Here is a 17,500-nt window from a genome sequence, read left to right as displayed (position 1 = left end):
CATGAATGCCACAGTAAAAGAAACGGTGATGTAGTATGGTGATGGCAACAACAACAAGTTCATCATCAACAACACTAATGAAAATAAGAATATTAATAGTAATCATTGTCATCATCGTCATCATCATCATCACCATCATCATCATCATCATCATCGTCGTCGTCATCATTGTCATCATCGTTATCATCATCACCATCACCATCATCGTCGTCATCATCATCATCATCTTCCATCGCTGTTATTGTTTGTCCACCAGTTATATATCTGAGTTCATGCAGAATGAACGTGTGCACCAGGTATGTGAGTGCCCTATGTGCATGTGTGTATGTGCTGCTGCTGCTACTACTACCACTACTACTACTAGTTGTTGTTATAATTATTATTATTATAGTTATTGCTATTATTATTATTGTTGTTGTTGCTGTTGCTGTTATCATCGTCGTCGACATTTTTTTTCTTATTCGTCTTGTAATCATCATCATCATCACCATCATCATCATGATTTAGTAGTTATAGTAGCAGCAGCTGTAGTAGTTGTAGTAGTCGGTGGAGAGGGAGGAGGAGGAGGAAGGAAGAGGGGGTAGAGGGTCCATGATGATGATGATGATGATGATCAGTGTCGGTTGTAATAGTAAGTTTATCTTGATAATCGTTTTGTTATCTTCTACTACTACCACTACTACTACTACTACTACTTTTACTACTACTACTACTACTACTACTACTACTACCACCACCACCACCGTCACCACCTTCAACATCGTCACCATGATTATTACCATCATCGTCATCGTTATCGTCTTCACCACCGTCATCATCATTATCACCACCACCACCACCATCCTACCACCACCATCATTCTAACTATCACCATCACCACCATCACTACCATCGCATCCACCTCCACCACTTCCACAATCATTACCACCACCATCACGACCACCACCATCACCACCACCACCATCACCACCACCACCATCACCATCACCTTTACCACCATCACCACCACCACCACCACCACCATTGTCATAACAACATCACCACCAGCACCAACACTTCCACCCCCGCACCCCCACCACCACCACTAACACCACCACTACCATCACCACCACCATTGTCATAACAACATCAACACCACCACTACCATCACCACCACCATTGTCATAACAACATCAACACCACCACTACCATCACCACCACCATCACCACCTTCGCCACCGCTGCCACCATCATCATCACCATCACCACCATTACCACCACCACCACCACCATCGCTACCACCACTAGCACCACCACCACAACCACTGCCACCGCCAACATCACCACCACCACCGTCACCACCACCACGATCACCACCACCACCACCATTGTTATAACAACATCAACACCACCACGACCATCACCACCACCACTACCATCACCACCGCCACTGCCACCACCACCACCACCATAACCACCACCACCACCACCAGCACCATTTTCATAACAACCATCCCCACTACCACCTCCACAACTATCACCATCACCACCACCACCACCACCAACCCCTCACCCCAACCCCACCCCCACCCCGATCAGCACAGTGATGACAACATCAATAATGTTCCAGTACCCCTCACCCGGGCCCAGGACCCAGAGATAGTGGACGACATTTTGCCCGAGGTGCAGAAAGTCGGGGGAACAGCTCGGCTCAACTGCACCGTCGCCAACAAACAGACCAACAACGTGAGCGGCAAGGGGATGAGATGAAGATGAAGTAAAGACGAGATGATGAAGATGTGATAAAGATGAGATAAAGACGATATAGATATGAGATGAAGATGATATAAAGATGTGATAAAGATGAGATAAAGACGATATAGATATGAGATGAAGATGATATACAGATGAGATAACATGAGATAAAGATGAGATGATGAAGATGAGATACGATGATATGAATATGATATTAAAATGATATGAAGATGAGACAAAATGAGATTCTGAAGACGAGATAATCTGAAGATGAGATAAGATGAGATTATGGAGATGAGATAAGATGAGATGATGACGATGAGATATGATGAGATAACGTGAGATGATAAAGATGAGATTATGAAGATGAGATTATGAAGATGAGATGACGAAGATGAGATAAGAAGATACGAATATGAGATGAAGATGAGATAACATAAAGATGATATAATATAAATATGAGATAAATATGAGAGGAAGATGATATACATGAGATGATGAAGATGTGATAACATGAGATGAAGATGAGATAACATGATATAAATATGAGATAAATATGAGATGAAGATGTGATAGATGAGATGATGAAGATGTGATAAGATGAGTAAAGATGAGGTAAGATGAGATGATGAAGATGTGATAAGATGAGGTGATGAATATAAGATGATATAAATGTGAGTTGAAGATGAGATAAAGATGAGATGAAGATGAGATGACGAAGATGTGACAAGATGAGATGACCAAGCTGAGATAAGATGATGTGATGAAGAAAGAGATAAGATCATATTAATATGAGATGAAATAGATATGAAATGAAGATGAGATCAGATGAGATAAAGATGTGCTAACACGAGATGAGATACAGACGAACTAAGATAAGATAACATCAGATGAGACGAGGTGGGACTGAGATAACACCCCAAGGCTGCAGCACTAAGAGCCAGCGCAATCTTGCTTCTTAGTCTGGAAGTCATAGTCCTTCACAAAAGACTAATCTGTAAATGAATTCCCGGTCCAGTGGAGAAAACATCGATCACACAGCTCACACTTTGCTGTTGGCACAATTTTTGACAATTTCAAGATGCTATCTGCTATTGCAGAAAGTTTGCTGCATAGTCCAATTGGACATTTGTTATAGTTGTTACAGTTGTTTGATGTTAGCGTTTCCTTCTATATTGTGCCTATGTCTCCCCTTTTAATGCTTTATTTTTTCCAATGCTCTGTATCTCTCCCCACCACACACACACACACACACACACACACACTCACACACACACACGCGCACACACGCGCACACACACATACACACACACCATTTTTCACCCTCTGCCCAATACCGTTCCCTCCACCACGCCCCGCCCTCCACCCCCCCCCCCCCCCCCCCCCCCCCCCCCCCCCCCCCGCACCCTCCCCCCCCCCCCCTTTTTTTTTCCCGTCTAATATCACTTCAAGTGGAAGACGTTAAACTGAAGACTACTACTACTACTACAATTGTAAGTTTATGTCAGTCTCTGATTCGAGCAGTTGCAGACAGAGCCACAACCTAACTCTGCCCCTTAACAACCAGTCATGTGTCTTGGACCCACGAGGACACGCGCGTGCTCATCTCCATATTGACCTACTATTAACTTAACCGTGCCAATTACCTAAACCAATCAGGTTCTTTGGATCCACAAGGGCACGCACGTGCTCATCTCCATATTGACCTAATATTAACTTAACCGTGCCAATTACCTAAACCAATCAGGTTTTTTGAATCCACAAGGGCACGCACGTGCTCATCTCCATATTGACTTAATATTAACTTAACCGTGCCAATTACCTAAACCAATCAGGTTCTTTGGATCCACAAGGGCACGCACGTGCTCATCTCCATATTGAACTGATATTAACAAAACTGCACCCCTTTGCAACTAATCAGATGTTCTGCTTATAGATCCACGAGGACACGCATGTGCTCATCTCCATATTGGACTAATTAATATCAACCTAACTGTGCCCCTTTCCAACCAGTCCGGTGTTCTGTTTATAGATTCACGAGGACACGCATGTGCTCATCTCCATATTGGACTAATTAATATTAACCTAACTGTGCCCCTTTCCAACCAGTCCGGGGTTATGGTTATAGATCCACGAGGACACGCACGTGCTCATCTCCATATTGGACTAATTAATATCAACCTAACTCTGCCCCTTTCCAACCAGTCCGGGGTTATGGTTATAGATCCACGGGGACACGCACGTGCTCATCTCCATATTGAATCATTATAAACCCAGTTGTGCCTCTTTCCAACCAACCAGGTGCTCTGATTATAGATCCACGAGGACACGCACGTGCTCATCTCCATATCTAACCTACCTGTGCCTCTTTCCAACCAATCAGGTGCTCTGATTATAGATCCACGAGGACACGCACGTGCTCATCTCCATATCTAACCTTACCTGTGCCTCTTTCCAACCAATCAGGTGTTCTGGATCCACGAGGACACGCACGAGCTCATCTCCATAGACCAGACCATCGTCATGCAGATCAACCCGAAGGTCGGAGGCCTCCGCAAGTATGAGGTGTTGCTTAAAGGGCCTGAGGACCGTCTGACCTACACCCTGCTCATTCGTCGTCTTCGGTAAGCAAACGACGACGACGATGATGATGATGATTGATATGAATACTTAATTTGTGCCTGTCCTCGGTCGGAGAGACCAAGCTGTGTGATAGTCAGTCGTGTCCGACTATGATCATCAGAACAGCAGAGGAGGCAACTGCTGTTCCGACTATCTGTGCCAGAATTTGATTACAGTGGAGAGTGTCTTGCCCAAGTTACATCCCCACTCTCTCGGCCAAGGGGTTTTTAGGACGATCGGCATTGGGATGGTTTCCCAAAGGCCAAATAGCCCCCAAGGCTGCAGCACTAAGAGCCAGTACAACTTTTCCGCCTTGCTGGAGAGTGATAGTCCTTCATAAAAGATTAAGGTTTGAATGATTTCCCATTGCAATGGGAAAACCATTGATCATACAGCTGTCACTTTGCTGCTGGACCAACTGTAAAGTTATGTCGATCTGTGATATAAGCTGAGTGGTGTAAGACCAAGCTGTAAGCGCTTTACAAACACCGAGTCATTTTGCACAACAGGCTGCCTACCTGGGTAGAGCCGACTGACAGCTGCCACTGGGGCGCTCATCATTAGTATCCTGTACCATTCCATCAGATTTCAGACATGCACACATACACACTCATACAGACATGTAACATTTTCACGTGTATGATCGTGCTTGTTTATTTACCCCCGCCATGTAGGAAGCCATACTCCGTTTTCAGGGTTCTGCATGCTTGGTATTTTCTTGTTTCCATAATCCTCCGAAAGGTGTCATGGATTGCAAGGTCTTTAATGTGGTGTATTTGTGCGTATGCACACGAAGGGGGTTCAGGCACAAGCAGGTCTGCACGTATGTTGACCTGGGGGATCGAAAAAATCTCCACCCTTTTACCCACCAGGCGCCGTCACCGAGATTGGAACCCGGGATCCTCAGATTGAAAGTCCAACGCTTTAGCCACTCGGTTATTGCGCCCGTCAAGTGAAAGACATGCTTTATTCATTATATGAATTGTCTGTCATCCCGCCTCTCATTCGCTGTGTGTTTGTCGTCACAATTCGCCCGCTTGTCCCGTGTCTTGCCCATTCCCGATATTTCGTCCATTATCAAATTGGTGATTCTGATTCCGATTTGATTTCGTACCGATTCGGGCATTCCCGCTACGTCCATTCCCGTTTCGGCTATTCTCGATTCGCCCAGCACTGAACTGGTGATCCGGATTCGCCTGTTCCCATTCCGTCCCTGTTCGTCAGTTCCCGATTTGGTCCATTCCCGTTCCACGTATTGTATTGTATTGTATTGTTTGACTCTTTTTTGTCTCAACAGATTTCTCTGTGTAAAATTCGGGCTACTCTCATCAGGGAGAGCGCGTCGCTACACTCAGAGCGCCTCCCATTTTTTTGTATTTTTCCTGCCTGCAGTTGTTTTTTTGCTTTTTTTCCCTATCAGCAACTACTACTGCTGCTGCTGCTACTACTACTACTACTGCTACTACTACCACTACTGCTGCTGTTATTGTTGCTACCACTACTGCTGCTGTTGCTGCTGCTACCACTACTGCTGCTGCCACTACTACTACTGCTGCTGCTGCTGCTACTACTATTACTACTACTGTTATAGCAACTACTGCTGCTGCTGCTGCTGTTGCTGCTGCTACTGCTACTACTATAGCAGCTACTGCTGCTGCTGATGCTACTACTACTACTACTACTACTGCTGCTGCTGCTGCTGTTGCTACTACTACTACTACTGTACTGCTGCTGCTGCTGCTACTACTACTGATGCTACTGCTGCTGCTGATACTACTACTACTACTGCTGCTGCTGCTGCTGTAGCAACTACTACTGCTGCTGAGGATACTACTACTGCTGCTGCTGCTGCTGCTGATGCTACTACTACTACTACTACAACTACTACTGCTACTACAACTGCTGCTGCTGTACCAACAGCTACCACTACTACTGCTGCTTCTTCTGTTGATGCTGCAACAACAACAATAACAACTACTACTGCTAAATGGACTGATGGCCTAGAGGTAACGTGTCCGCATAAGAAGCGAGAGAATCTGAGCGCGCTGGTTCAAATCACGGCTCAGCCGCCGATATTTTCTCCCCCTCCGCTAGACTTTGAGTGGTGGTCTAGACGCTAGTCATTCGGATGAGACGCTAAACCGAGGTCCCGTGTGCAGCATGCACTTAACTCAGCGCACGTAAAAGTACCCACGGTAACGAAAGGGTTGTTCCTGGCAAAATTCTGTAGGAAAATCCACTTCGATAGAAAAAAAACAAATAAAACTGCACGCAGGGAAAAAAATACAAAAAAGGGTGGCGCTGTAGTGTAGCGACGCGCTTTCCTTGGGGAGAGCAGCCCGAATTTCACACTGAGAAATTTGTTGTGATAAAAAGAAATACAAATACTACTACTACTACTACTACTACTACTGCTGCTGCTGCTGCTGCTGCTGCTGCTGCTACTACTGCTGCTGCTGCTAATAACTACTGCTGCTGCTGCTGCTACTACTACTACTACTGCTGCTGCTACTACTGATACTGCTGGTGCTTCTGCTACTACAACTACTACTGCTGCTGCTGTTACGACTACTACTACTACTATTGCTGCTGCTGCTGTTACTATTACTACTACTATTGCTGCTGCTGCTGTTACTACTACTACTACTACTGCTGCTGCTGCTATTACTACTACTACTACTACTACTGCTGCTGCTGCTGTTACTACTACTACTACTATTGCTGCTGCTGCTGTTACTATTACTACTACTATTGCTGCTGCTGCTGCTACTACTGCTGCTGCCATAGCAACTACTGCTGCTGCTGCTACTACTACTACTACTACTGCTACAGCTGCTGCTGCCATAGCAACTACTGCTGCTTCTACGACAACTACTGCTACAACTACTGCTGCTGCTGCTGCTCCTCCTCCTCCACCTACTACTGTTATAGATACTGTAGATGTGTGACTGTAATATCTGAGTGATGTGCGTGTGTCTGTGCAGACAGCAGGACGCGGGTCGCTACGTGTGTCATAGCAACTACTGCTGCTGCTACTACTACTACTACAGCTGCTGTTACTACTACTACTACTGCTGCTGCTACTACTACTACTACAGCTGCTGTTACTACTACTACTACTGCTGCTGCTACTGCTGCTCCTGCTCCTCCTCCTCCTCCTCCTCCTACTACTACTATAGATACTGTAGATGTGTGACTGTAATGTCTGTGTGATGTGCGTGTGTCTGTGCAGACAGCAGGACGCCGGTCGCTACGTGTGTCAGGTGAAGATCCAGAACGAGAACGTCCAGTCCCAAGTGCAGAAGACAGGCACGCTTACCGTGCAAGGTAACAACAACAACAACAAAAACAGAGAGACAGAGAGAGACAGAGAGAGAGACAGAGAGAGAGAGACAGACAGAGAGAGACAGAGACAGAGAGACAGAGACACACAGAGACAGAGACACAGAGAGAGAGACTCGCTGTCGTCACTGTCCCTGTGTCTCTGTCTCTATCTGTGTCTCTCTCTTTCTGTTTTTATCTCTCTGTCTATTTCTATCTCTCTCTCTTTTCCTTTCTCTTAATCTCTGTCTCTCCCTCTCTGTGTGCCTCTGTCTCTCTCTTCCTCTCTCTATTCGTTTCTCTCTCTCTCTCTCTCTCTCTCTCTCTCTCTCTCTCCCTCTCTCTCTCATTGTGTGTGTGTCCCTCTCTTTCTCTTTCTGTTTCTCTCTCTCTCTCTCTTTGCGTCATTGTGTGTGTGTGTGTGTGTGTGTGTGTGTGTGTGTGTGTGTGTGTGTCCCTCTCTTTCTCTTTCTGTTCCTATCTCTCTCTTTCTCTCTCTTCTCTGTGTGTGTGTCTCTCTTTCTCATTCTGTGTGTGTGTCTCTCTCTCTCATTTTCTCTCTCAGTTTCTCTCTCTCTGTCCCCTCCCCCCTTGCAATTTGTGATTAATTTTTGTAAGTTTTGTTAGCTTGTCAGCATTTCACTTAATCCAGATCGCTGGATCTGTGTGTTTAGCGCGTGAGCGTGTATGTGGGTGTGTATATGCGCGCGTGCATGTGTTTGAGGGAGAGGAGAGGAGAGAGAGAGAGATGATGAGAGAGAGAGAGAGGGAGAGAGCTTGCAAGTTACATGCGCATTGATATATTATTCATACTATTTCATTCATTATGTAATTTTTTTTTTTTTTTTTTTTTTTTTTTTTTTTTTTTTGCTGTCCCATCATCTGCACCATTTCAGTGGCATTACTCCCACGCCGCTCATTTAGATTCCCCCATACACGGCCACACCCGGGTTCGTCCATCGTAGTTCCAGCGTCGGCAGTCCACAGGGAACCATCGATGTTAGGTCGCCTAGGAGGCCACACACCAGAGGACACCCTGCACTGCTGCTGAGTCACTTCGGTGGTGTTCAGTGGTGCCTGTTCTGTTTTAACGTACTTAGGACACCACCTACTAAGCCCCCTACTAACGACAATAATGGCTTAGTCGCGGAGCCAGACTGAGTGAGTGTCCCCCCTAGAGTGGAGACCGCCACCACGTCCCTCAAACAAAAGCCCTCCATGAATCTGCCGACACTGAAGACATTGACAGGACTCACCCCAAGCACGGAAGTGGAGGGGTATCGAAACTGAGGTCACCATGAGAGCAGGGCATGAAAGGCCACAGACTTTGAGACTATTTTGTTTCTATTGATGACGATGAAGGAGGAGGAGGATGACGATGATGATGAAGATGTTGCTATGGAGGTCCATTTTGGTTTGGGACTGCGTGACAAGGCTGTACACGATGATTCCTGTCATAATGATATCCCGGCGTTAACCAGGCCCGAGAGATACAGACACTTGCAGTGTTGGTCAGGTAATTTGAGCAACACACCCAAAGACGCATCCTTGAAGTGGATGACACTCTACTGTGTGGTCCCAGTCCCTCCATTTTAGCCCACAGCACACTCAACTCTGGGTAGGAGCCGGCCACGGGCCGAAAAACCCACCTCCGCTGGGATTCGAACCTGCGTCCTTCCAGCCGTCAGTCCGCGACGCTAACCACTTCGCTACGGCGGCTGGCCATTATGTAATATTTTTGTTAGTGGCCCACTCCTTTGCTATGAACCGGAGGCCTAACAAATAAACCATTGTCTTGTCTTGTCTTGTCTGTCCCCCCCCCCTCCACCCCCCCACCCCCATCTCTCTTTTCGCTGTCCCAGCGTCAGTCCCTCTGAGACGTGTGTGTGTGCTCGCGCGCGCGCGCGCGCTCGCTCGCTATCTCGCGCGCGTGTGTGTGTCTGTTTGCGTGTGTGTGTGTTCATTCAAATATCTGTCTATCAAGTATTGTTATCATTAGCATTTATCATTACTATTATGATTATACCCTTACAGCAGAATTGGAGAAGAGGATTCAGGCCTCAGAAATGAGATGCTTCAGAAGACTGCTTGGCATCTCTTATAAAGACCACATAACCAATGAGGAAGTCAAAAACAGAATAAGGCAAGCCATTGGTCCCTATGAAGACCTTCTCACCACCATCAAGAGGCGCAAATTAAAATGGTTCGGCCACGTAACAAGAGGAGAGGGGCTTGCCAAGACAGTGCTCCAGGGAACAGTCAGAGGAGGAAGGAAGAGAGGAAGACAGAAGAAGAGATGGGAAGACAACATCACAGAATGGACAGGACTGAAGCTGAGCGAGGCGGTCAAATGTGCGAAAGACAGGGATGGATGGAGAGGACTGGCTGACAGGTCATCTGTAGCGCCCCAACGGCAACCGCCATGGGGCAGCTGATGATGATGATGATGATTATGATTATGATTATCATAATAAATACTATTATTATTATCATTATATTATTACATCATTGTTATTATTTGTAATAATGATAGTAGTAGCAGTAGCAACAGCAGCTCGAAATTTCCGATCTGTTTCAACCCACCCACAAAACCACCCACAACCACATCACTCGTTGCACCCAAACCTTCCCCTTTTTGTCTTTCTTTCTTTCTTTCTTCCTTCCTTCCTTTCTTCTTAATTTCCTGTTCTTTTCCTGCCAGTGCCCCCAAAGATCAGGCCAGGAGACACCACCACTCTGATCGAGGTCGACCAGAATCAGAATGCCAGCTTGGTGTGCTCCTCAATGGGTATACCGTACCCCAACATCACGTGGACTCGCTTGGACGGAATGTCCCTCCCAACAGGTCATGCCCAGTATCGGGTGAGTGAGAGAGAGGTGGGGAGGAGAGGGTTGTGGGAGAACTATGGTAGGGGGTCGGGGGGGGGGGGGGATTGGAGGCTGGGTGGTGGTGGTGGTGGTAGAGGTTTTGGGGGTTGGCAATATCCACATTTCTTCGTCCGTATTTTTCCGTTTATAAGACGGGGGAAAGTTGTAAAGTTGTTAATTGGTTTATAGCATGTATACTCTACGTGTAACACTCCACTTTACATAAATTTCTTCTCCACTCTTTGACTGGCCTTCTTTACGTCTCTTGACAGGGGGAGAAATGTAGAGTATATTTTACACATGTTAATTGAACAAATTTACAGTTTTTTCATCTTCGGAACGAAACTGAACGGAAAGAACACAGGGAGAAGAAATGTGGATATTGATTGGGTGTGGGCATGGGGGGGGTGGGGGTGGGGGGGGGGGGGGGCAGGCTGGGGAATATGGAGGCTATGGCCCCCTTCGCCAATCTAAGATTGGTAGTTCCATCAAGATCAACGTTGATGGCTTAATTCCCTTTTGTCTACAGTTTGAACAGTTGAAGTTACATCAATATCAACACCGATAGCCCCCCCCCACACACACACACATCTCCCTCTCCCCCCAGGCCCCTTGTACCCCCCACCCCCCCTCCACACACACACACCCTTGTGTCTTCGTTTTCAACAGCTGAAGTCACATCACGATCAACATTTGAGCTGATATAAAGATTGTGTTGTATTGTATTGCATTGCTCTTTTTTGTCACAACACATTTTCTCTGTGTCAAATACGGGCTGCTCTCCTCAAGGAGAGTGCGTCGCTTCACCGAGAGCGCCATCCTTTTTTTGTAATTTTTTTTGGGGGGGGGTCTGCCTGCAGTTTTATTTGTTTTCCGATCGAAGTGGATTTTTCTACAGAATTTTGCCAGGGACAACCCTTTTGTTGCCGTGGGTTCTTTTACGGTGCGCTAAGTGCATGTTGCACACGGGACCTCGGTTTATTGTCTCATCGGAATGACTAGCTTTCAGACCACCACTCAAGGTCTAGTGGAAGGGGAGAAAATATTTAGCGACTATGGAATTCAGACCAGGGCGCTCAGATTCTCTCGCTTCCCAGGCGGACGCGTTACCTCCAGGCCATCACTCCACAGGATCAACACTGACATCTCTCTCTCTCCCTGCCTGTAGTTTGAGCAGTTGTGGTTATGGATCCAAAGGAGAATTATGGAAAGTGACCCTGTCCATTTTAAAGCCGTATACTTCGCTGCAATGATCCCCCCTCGTCCCCTCGCCCCGCGCGCGAGTGTGTGTGTGTGTGTGTGTTTGTGTGTGTGTGTGTGTGTGTGTGTGTGTGTGTGTGTGTGTGTGTGTGTGTGTGTGGAGAGAAAGAGAGGGGAAAAGAGAGAGAGAGAGAGAGTGCGAGCGTTCGTGTGTATGTGTGTGTGTACGTGTGTGTGTGTGTGTGTGTGTGTGTGTGTGTGTGTGTGTGTGTGTGTGTGTGTGAAGAGAGGGAGAGAGGGAGAGGGAGAAAGAGAGAAAGTGCGAGCGTTCGTACTTGTGTACTTGTGTGTGTGTGTGTGTGTGTGTGTGTGTGTGTGTGTGTGTGTGTGTGTGTGTGAAAGAGAGAGAGAGTGTGTGTGTGTGCGTGTGTGCGACCATGCGCGCGTGTGTGTATGCACGTGTGTGTGTGTGTGCGGGGGGGGGGGGGGGGGAGTGTTTGTGCGTGTGTGTGTGTGTGTGTGTGTGAGCGCTTGTGTGCGTGTCTGTGTGTACGTATGTGTACGTGTGCGTGCCTACGTGCATACGTGCACGTATCTGTATGTGTGTGTGGATGTGTGCACGCATGTGTGCACAAGTATAACAACTCCATCAATCAGCAACGTACAACAGCACAACAAACAAGCACACAACCAACCAACCAACCAAGCAACAAACCAGCCAACCAATGGTTCACCAGCCTTCATGTTAAAATTTGAAGTGCAACGTTGTGAGCACAGTGTGAGCTTTAAGCTTTTTGGTGAATCTTTCTGTCTTTCTTTGCATTAAAAAACATTTTAGTTTAGCTATTTTATTTTATTTTATCTATTTATTTTTTCTCTTTAAAAAAAAAAGTTTTGTTATTTATTTTATTTTATTTATTTTTCTCAAGGCCTGACTAAGCGCGTTGGGTTACGCTGCTGGTCAGGCATCTGCTTGGCAGATGTGGTGCAGCGTATATGGACTTGACCGAACGCACTGACGCCTCCTTGAGCTACTGATACTGATACTGTTTTGCATTGTAATCACACGACTGTGTTCTGTTGAACAACAAGTTAACTCACTCAGTACGCCCAGTCCTCTCTTCTCCTCTACACAGACCCCTCGGATATCCAGTGGGTGTCTGAATGACCCAACCTTTAGCTTCCGTCGTCAGAATTGTGGTATTCTTTGTCAACATTCACCTCTTCAGTATAAGAGCCTTCCGCTTGCAATATTTTGATGATGGTAATTGGGGTGAAACGCTGTTAACGTAGTCTCTTTCGCCGTTCGTATGGAGAGAGTTAAAGATTGATTCAAACCGTTCCGGGAACTCACCTCCCAGGGTCACGTGCTTCCACTGACGGCAGCTTCCGTGGAGCACATGGGGGTGTACAGGTGTGTGGCGGACAACAACATCAAGCCGCCCGATGAGCATCTGTGCGAGGTTCGAGTCTTCCACGCCCCTACTGCCCGCACGGTGCAAAACTCGGTGGGGCAGGCTCAAAACAGACGTTTCACCGCCCGTCTAGACTGCATCGTCAATGGTGAGGTGGTGGTGGTGGTGGTGGTGGTGGTGAGGATGGTGATGGTGATGGTGACGAGGATGGTTTTTGGTGGTGGTGATGGTAATGATGAAGGTGATGACGACGGTATTGATGATGAGAATGATGATCATGATGATGATTGTGGTGGTGATGGTGTTGATGATGATGGTGGTGATGGTGAGGGTGATGATGATGATGAGGGTGATGATGACAATGATGAAGGTGATGATGGTGGTGATGAGGAGGAGGAGGAGGAGGAGAAGGAGGAGGAGGAGGGTGATGATATGACAGTGAATAATGGTGATCGTGATGATGGTGATTGTGATTGTGACGATCATGGTAATGATGATTGTGATTGTGATGATGATCATGATGATTGTGATTGATCACAATGATGATGATGGCGACGACGACGACAACAACAATAATAATGATGACAATGTAGATATGATAATAATATTATTATTATTATTATCATCATCATCATTATAAGTAGTAGTAGAAGTAGTAGTAGTAGTAGTAGTAGTAGCAGTAGTAATAGTAGTAGTAGTGTTGCTATTCTTTTATCCAAAACAAACAACAAAATTTTGTTCTGGTATTTCTCCTCACCAACATGTTTGCGTATTTGCTTACTGATCGATCGATCAGCTGACTGACAGGTCTATTGACTGATCGATTGACTGATTGATGGATGGATGGAATAACTGACTGATTAATTAGTTAATTGATTGATTAATGGATGGATGGATGGATCCGAACCCCAGGTTACCCTCGGCCCAAGGTGCACTGGGAGAAGGTGGTGAGTGGGGGGAGGGTGGTGCTGACGGACAACGACTTTTACGTCAACACCAAGCAGACCACTGACAACCAGAACATGATGTCCGGCGAGCAGTGGTACACCCTCAAGGTAGCCTCCTCCCTCGTCGTCTTCGTTGTTAAGTCCCCCTTGTGTCGGGCTTTGTTGATTAAGTCCCCCTTGTCTTTAGGGTTTGTTGATTAAGTCCCTTGTCTTTGGGGTTTGTTGATTAAGTCCCCATTGGCTTTAGGGTTTGTTGATTAAGTCCCTTGTCTTTGGGGTTTGTTGATTAAGTCCCTTGTCTTTGGGGTTTGTTGATTAAGTCCCCTGTCTTTGGGGTTTGTTGATTGTCCCCCTTGTCTTTGGGGTTTGTTGATTAAGTCCCCTGTCTTTGGGGTTTGTTGATTGTCCCCCTTGTCTTTGGGGTTTGTTGATTAAGTCCCCTGTCTTTGGGGTTTGTTAATTGTCCCCCTTGTCTTTGGGGTTTGTTGATTAAGTCCCTTGTCTTTGGGGCTTGTTGATTAAGTCCCTTGTCTTTGGGGTTTGTTGATTAAGTCCCTTGTCTTTAGGGGCTTGTTGATTAAGTCCCTTGTCTTTGGGGTTTGTTGATTAAGTCCCTTGTCTTTAGGGGCTTGTTGATTAAGTCCTTTGTCTTTGAGGTTTGTTGATTAAGTCCCTTGTCTTTTTGGCTTGTTAATTAAGTCCCCCTTGTCTTTCGGGTTCGTTGATTAAGTCCCCCTTGTCTTTGGGGTTTGTTGATTAAGTCCCTTGTCTTTTTGGCTTGTTAATTAAGTCCCCCTTGTCTTTCGGGTTTGTTGATTAAGTCCCCCTTGTCTTTGGGGTTTGTTAATTAAGTCCCTTGTCTTTGGGGTTTGTTGATTAAGTCCCCCTTGTTTTTGGGGCTTGTTGATTAAGTCCCTTGTCTTTAGGGTTTGTTGATTAAGTCCCTTGTCTTTGGGCTTTGTTGATTAAGTCCCTTGTCTTTGGGGCTTGTTGATTAAGTCCCCCTTGTCTTTAGGGTTTGTTGATTAAGTCCCTTGTCTTTGGGGCTTGTTGATTAAGTCCCCATTGTCTTTTTGGTTTGTTGATTAAGTCCTCCTTGTCTTTGGGGCTTGTTGATTAAGTTCCTTGTCTTTGGGGCTTGTTAATTAAGTCCCTTGTCTTTGGGGTTTGTTGATTAAGTTCCTTGTCTTTGGGGTTTGTTAATTAAGTCCCCCTTGTCTTTGGGGTTTGTTGATTAATTAAGTCCCTTGTCTTTGGGGTTTGTTGATTGTCCCCCTTGTCTTTGGGGCTTGTTGATTAAGTCCCTTGTCTTTGGGGTTTGTTGATTGTCCCCCTTGTCTTTGGGGTTTGTTGATTAATTCCCTTGTCTTTAGGGTTTATTGATTAAGTCCCCTTGTCTTTGGGGTTTGTTGAATAAGTCCCCTTTGTCTTTAGGGTTTGTTGATTAAGTCCCTTGTCTTTGAGGCTTGTTGATTGTCCCCCTTGTCTTTGGGGTTTGTTGATTAAGTCCCCCTTGTCTTTGGGGTTTGTTCATTAAGTCCCTTGTGTTTGGGGTTCGTTGAGTCTTCGTAAAGACATGAGCGATGTTGTGTCTCTCAGTTCGATGCAGCGTCACCCTTGTTCATTACATATGCATTGAGTATAACAACATTTATAATTATGTGTATTATGTTTGTGTGTTTCTTAGAACAGTGGCCGTTGTGTAAGTATGGGGGCATGCTGAGTGTCTTCTTGTTTTGGAAACACCAAATGCTGACATAGATTACAGGATCTTTAACGTGCGTATTTGATCTTCTGCGTGCATATACACACGAAGGGGGTCCAGGCACTAGCAGGTCTGAACATATGTTAACCTGGGAGATCGGAAAAATCACCGAACATAGGCGCTATATAAGTATCGATATCTTAATCAGTCAATCAATTTGTTAAGTCTCCCTTGTCTAGTTGTTAAGTCCCTTGTGTTGGGATTTGTTAAGTCCCTTGTGTTGGGATTTGTTAAGTCTCCCTTACCTTGTTGTTAAGTCCCTTGTGTTGGGATTTGTTTAGTCTCCCTTGTCTTGTTGTTAAGTCCCTTGTGTTGGGATTTGTTAAGTCTCCCTTACCTTGTTGTTAAGTCCCTTGTGTTGGGATTTGTTTAGTCTCCCTTGTCTTGTTGTTAAGTCCCTTGTGTTGGGATTTGTTTAGTCTCCCTTGTCTTGTTGTTAAGTCCCTTGTGTTGGGATTTGTTAAGTCCCTTGTGTTGGGATTTGTTAAGTCTCCCTTACCTTGTTGTTAAGTCCCTTGTGTTGGGATTTGTTAAGTCTCCCTTACCTTGTTGTTAAGTCCCTTGTGTTGGGATTTGTTAAGTCCCTTGTGTTGGGATTTGTTAAGTCTCCCTTACCTTGTTGTTAAGTCCCTTGTGTTGGGATTTGTTAAGTCCCTTGTGTTGGGATTTGTTAAGTCTCCCTTGTCTTGTTGTGAAGTCCCTTGTGTTGGGATTTGTTAAGTCTCCCTTGTCTTGTTGTGAAGTCCCTTGTGTTGGGATTTGTTAAGTCTCCCTTGTCTTGTTGTTAAGTCCCTTGTGTTGGGATTTGTTTGGTCTCCCTTGTCTTGTTGTTAAGTCCCTTGTGTTGGGATTTGTTTAGTCTCCCTTGTCTTGTTGTTAAGTCCCTTGTGGTGGGATTTGTTTAGTCTCCCTTGTCTTGTTGTTAAGTCCCTTGTGTTGGGATTTGTTTAGTCTCCCTTGTCTTGTTGTTAAGTCCCTTGTGTTGGGATTTGTTAAGTCTCCCTTACCTTGTTGTTAAGTCCCTTGTGTTGGGATTTGTTTAGTCTCCCTTGTCTTGTTGTTAAGTCCCTTGTGTTGGGATTTGTTTAGTCTCCCTTGTCTTGTTGTTAAGTCCCTTGTGTTTTGGCTTGTACTGTAGGCGTTTCGTTGTTGTTGTAGTTGTTGTTTAGTTTAACGTCTTTTTACTGTAACCCAAAGTGATGCAAGATGAGTTCTTGTTGTTTGTTGTTTTGCTTTCGTTCCAGAGAAGTTGTTCTTTGTTGTTTTTTGTTGTCTACTTTCGTTCTGTAGTTCCATGTCTTTTCACTGCCAGTGATGCCAGAGAAGTTGTTCTTTGTTGTTTTTTGTTGTCTACTTTCGTTCTGTAGTTCCATGTCTTTTCACTGTCAGTGAAGCCAGAGAAGTTGTTCTTTGTTGGTGTTTGCTGTCTACTTTCGTTCTGTAGTTCCATGTCTTTTCACAGTCAGTGATGCCAGAAAAGTTGTTCTTTGTTGGTGTTTGGTGTCTACTTTCGTTCTGTAGTTCCATGTCTTTTCACTGTCAGTGATGCCAGAGAAGTTGTTCTTTGTTGTTTTTTGCTGTCTACTTTCGTTCTCTAGTTCCATGTCTTTTCACTGTCAGTGATGCCA

At 45.5% G+C, this 17,500-nt stretch overlaps 1 protein-coding gene across 1 annotated transcript in view; it reads left to right on the top strand.

Annotated features, from left to right (window-relative positions):
* The window catches only part of LOC143277373 (hemicentin-1-like), a 59,849-nt gene that overhangs the window by 35,234 nt on the left and 7,115 nt on the right, over positions 1-17,500 (top strand). The window contains exons 10-15 of the mRNA XM_076582155.1: positions 1,610-1,725; positions 4,201-4,358; positions 7,589-7,683; positions 10,379-10,539; positions 13,107-13,308; positions 14,073-14,215. Of these exons, the coding sequence (XP_076438270.1) occupies positions 1,610-1,725; positions 4,201-4,358; positions 7,589-7,683; positions 10,379-10,539; positions 13,107-13,308; positions 14,073-14,215 (875 nt within the window). The remainder of the gene's footprint in view (positions 1-1,609; positions 1,726-4,200; positions 4,359-7,588; positions 7,684-10,378; positions 10,540-13,106; positions 13,309-14,072; positions 14,216-17,500) is intronic.

The sequence above is a fragment of the Babylonia areolata genome, chromosome 34 (assembly GCF_041734735.1).
Source record: "Babylonia areolata isolate BAREFJ2019XMU chromosome 34, ASM4173473v1, whole genome shotgun sequence".
Lineage (NCBI taxonomy): Eukaryota > Metazoa > Mollusca > Gastropoda > Neogastropoda > Buccinidae > Babylonia > Babylonia areolata.
The sequence above is the reverse complement of the archived record's forward strand: the minus strand, read 5'-3'. Positions and strand labels throughout refer to the sequence as shown.